At 38.8% G+C, this 1470-nt stretch overlaps 1 protein-coding gene across 1 annotated transcript in view; it reads left to right on the forward strand.

The window, feature by feature from the left end:
- Nucleotides 1-896: 896 nt before the first annotated feature.
- Nucleotides 897-1470, forward strand: part of LOC308101620 (cysteinyl leukotriene receptor 2-like) — a gene marked incomplete at its 3' end in the record, with an annotated part of 5896 nt that continues 5322 nt past the window's right edge. Inside the window, exon 1 of the mRNA XM_080451040.1 lies at nucleotides 897-919. Within this exon, the coding sequence (XP_080307166.1) occupies nucleotides 913-919 (7 nt within the window). The 5' untranslated portion in view covers nucleotides 897-912. The remainder of the gene's footprint in view (nucleotides 920-1470) is intronic.

Raw genomic sequence — 1470 nt, forward strand, 5'->3', positions numbered from 1 at the left:
GACTACCTTTCTCCAGTGACGAAAACTAAATAAAAACTAAGCTATGATGACGAAAACTCTGAGTAAATATACTGACAATTTCATCAAACAATAAAAACTGGACTAACATGTTAAGTAGGGACTAGTAGAAGAGGTCCAGTAGAAGTCAGACAAGTCATTTTATGATTGGTTGATCACAGGTGTCACAGATAGACGATCTACGACTACAAGCTCACAATGTGATGTGAACTTATAGATCTGCTTTTTAAGTATAAATCATGCATTACGACGCCATCATGACTCACTAAGATACGATTTTAGTCGACAATCAACTGTAGATTTAGTCGACTAAAATATCTATTCAATTAAAAGTAGATTAAAAGTCAAACATTTTGGTGGGTTCTCCTCACTGACAGGTGAGTCAATAGGATCTAACAGCAGTGACAACAGTGTGTGGGGGGGGGAATAATTGGCATAACGACTAAATAAGGGAGAAAAATGGGGTGAAAAATTATTGTCTACTAATTTAGAAAAGAAAAATAGATAACACAAGAACAGTCTATTTATTGTGTTAATTTACTGTAGAACTCTTCACAACCACACACGGGCATATCGCTGTTTACCTGATACAACACACCAGGGCCTGTGTGTGTGTGTGTGTGTGTGTGTGTGTGTGTGTGTGTGTGTGTGTGTGTGTGTGTGTGTGTGTGTGTGTGTGTGTGTGTGTGTGTGTGTGTGTGTGTGTGTGTGTGTGTGTGTGTGTGTGTGTGTGTGTGTGTGTGTGTGTGTGTGTCTTCCACAGAAGCCTGTATAATGAGGTCTGTCAGACAGTATTTGAATACCACAGATAGAGAGACGTCACAACAGAACTTACTGTAGGACAGAAACACAACCAGCTGCTGACAGGACTGACTGCAGAGACACCATGACACCATGACAGGTGAGTGGAGATATAAAAAAAGATGATAAAAGACAGATAGCAGGTAGACAGAGAGAGAGATTGGATGATTCAAAAGGTCAAGAGCAGTGTTAATTTTGACAGCACATTTAGTTGTTGTCTTCCATTTAGTTTTGGTCATGATTTAGTTACCTTTACTGCTAGTCTACTTATTGGTCTTTATCTACAGTTGATTTAGGGCGCGTTCGAAAATTACGCACCGGAGCACACTCGCCTATTAGTTTGTATTGGCCAGTGCGCTCAGTGCTGTATTTTCGAACACACCCGAGTGTCACACTATTTTTGGAGTGTGACAGTTTTTATTTGTTTGCAAAGTTGACAATATCTAGTCATAGTTTTAGTCATCATAGCTTAATTTGTATGTGTTGATGGATTGAATACTTTATTAGCAGTTTAAAGAAAAAAGCCCAGGAAAGTACAGTTCAATACCAAATCTGTTAAGAGGATTTAAAACCCAAGAAAACACTATGTCTAGTTTCCAAGGAGGTTCTGTTGGTTTAGGTCGTTAAGGATGATGTGACATTTCTGATCAA

The sequence above is a fragment of the Gymnoscopelus braueri genome (genome assembly GCF_963280865.1).
Source record: "Gymnoscopelus braueri genome assembly, chromosome: 15".
Lineage (NCBI taxonomy): Eukaryota > Metazoa > Chordata > Actinopteri > Myctophiformes > Myctophidae > Gymnoscopelus > Gymnoscopelus braueri.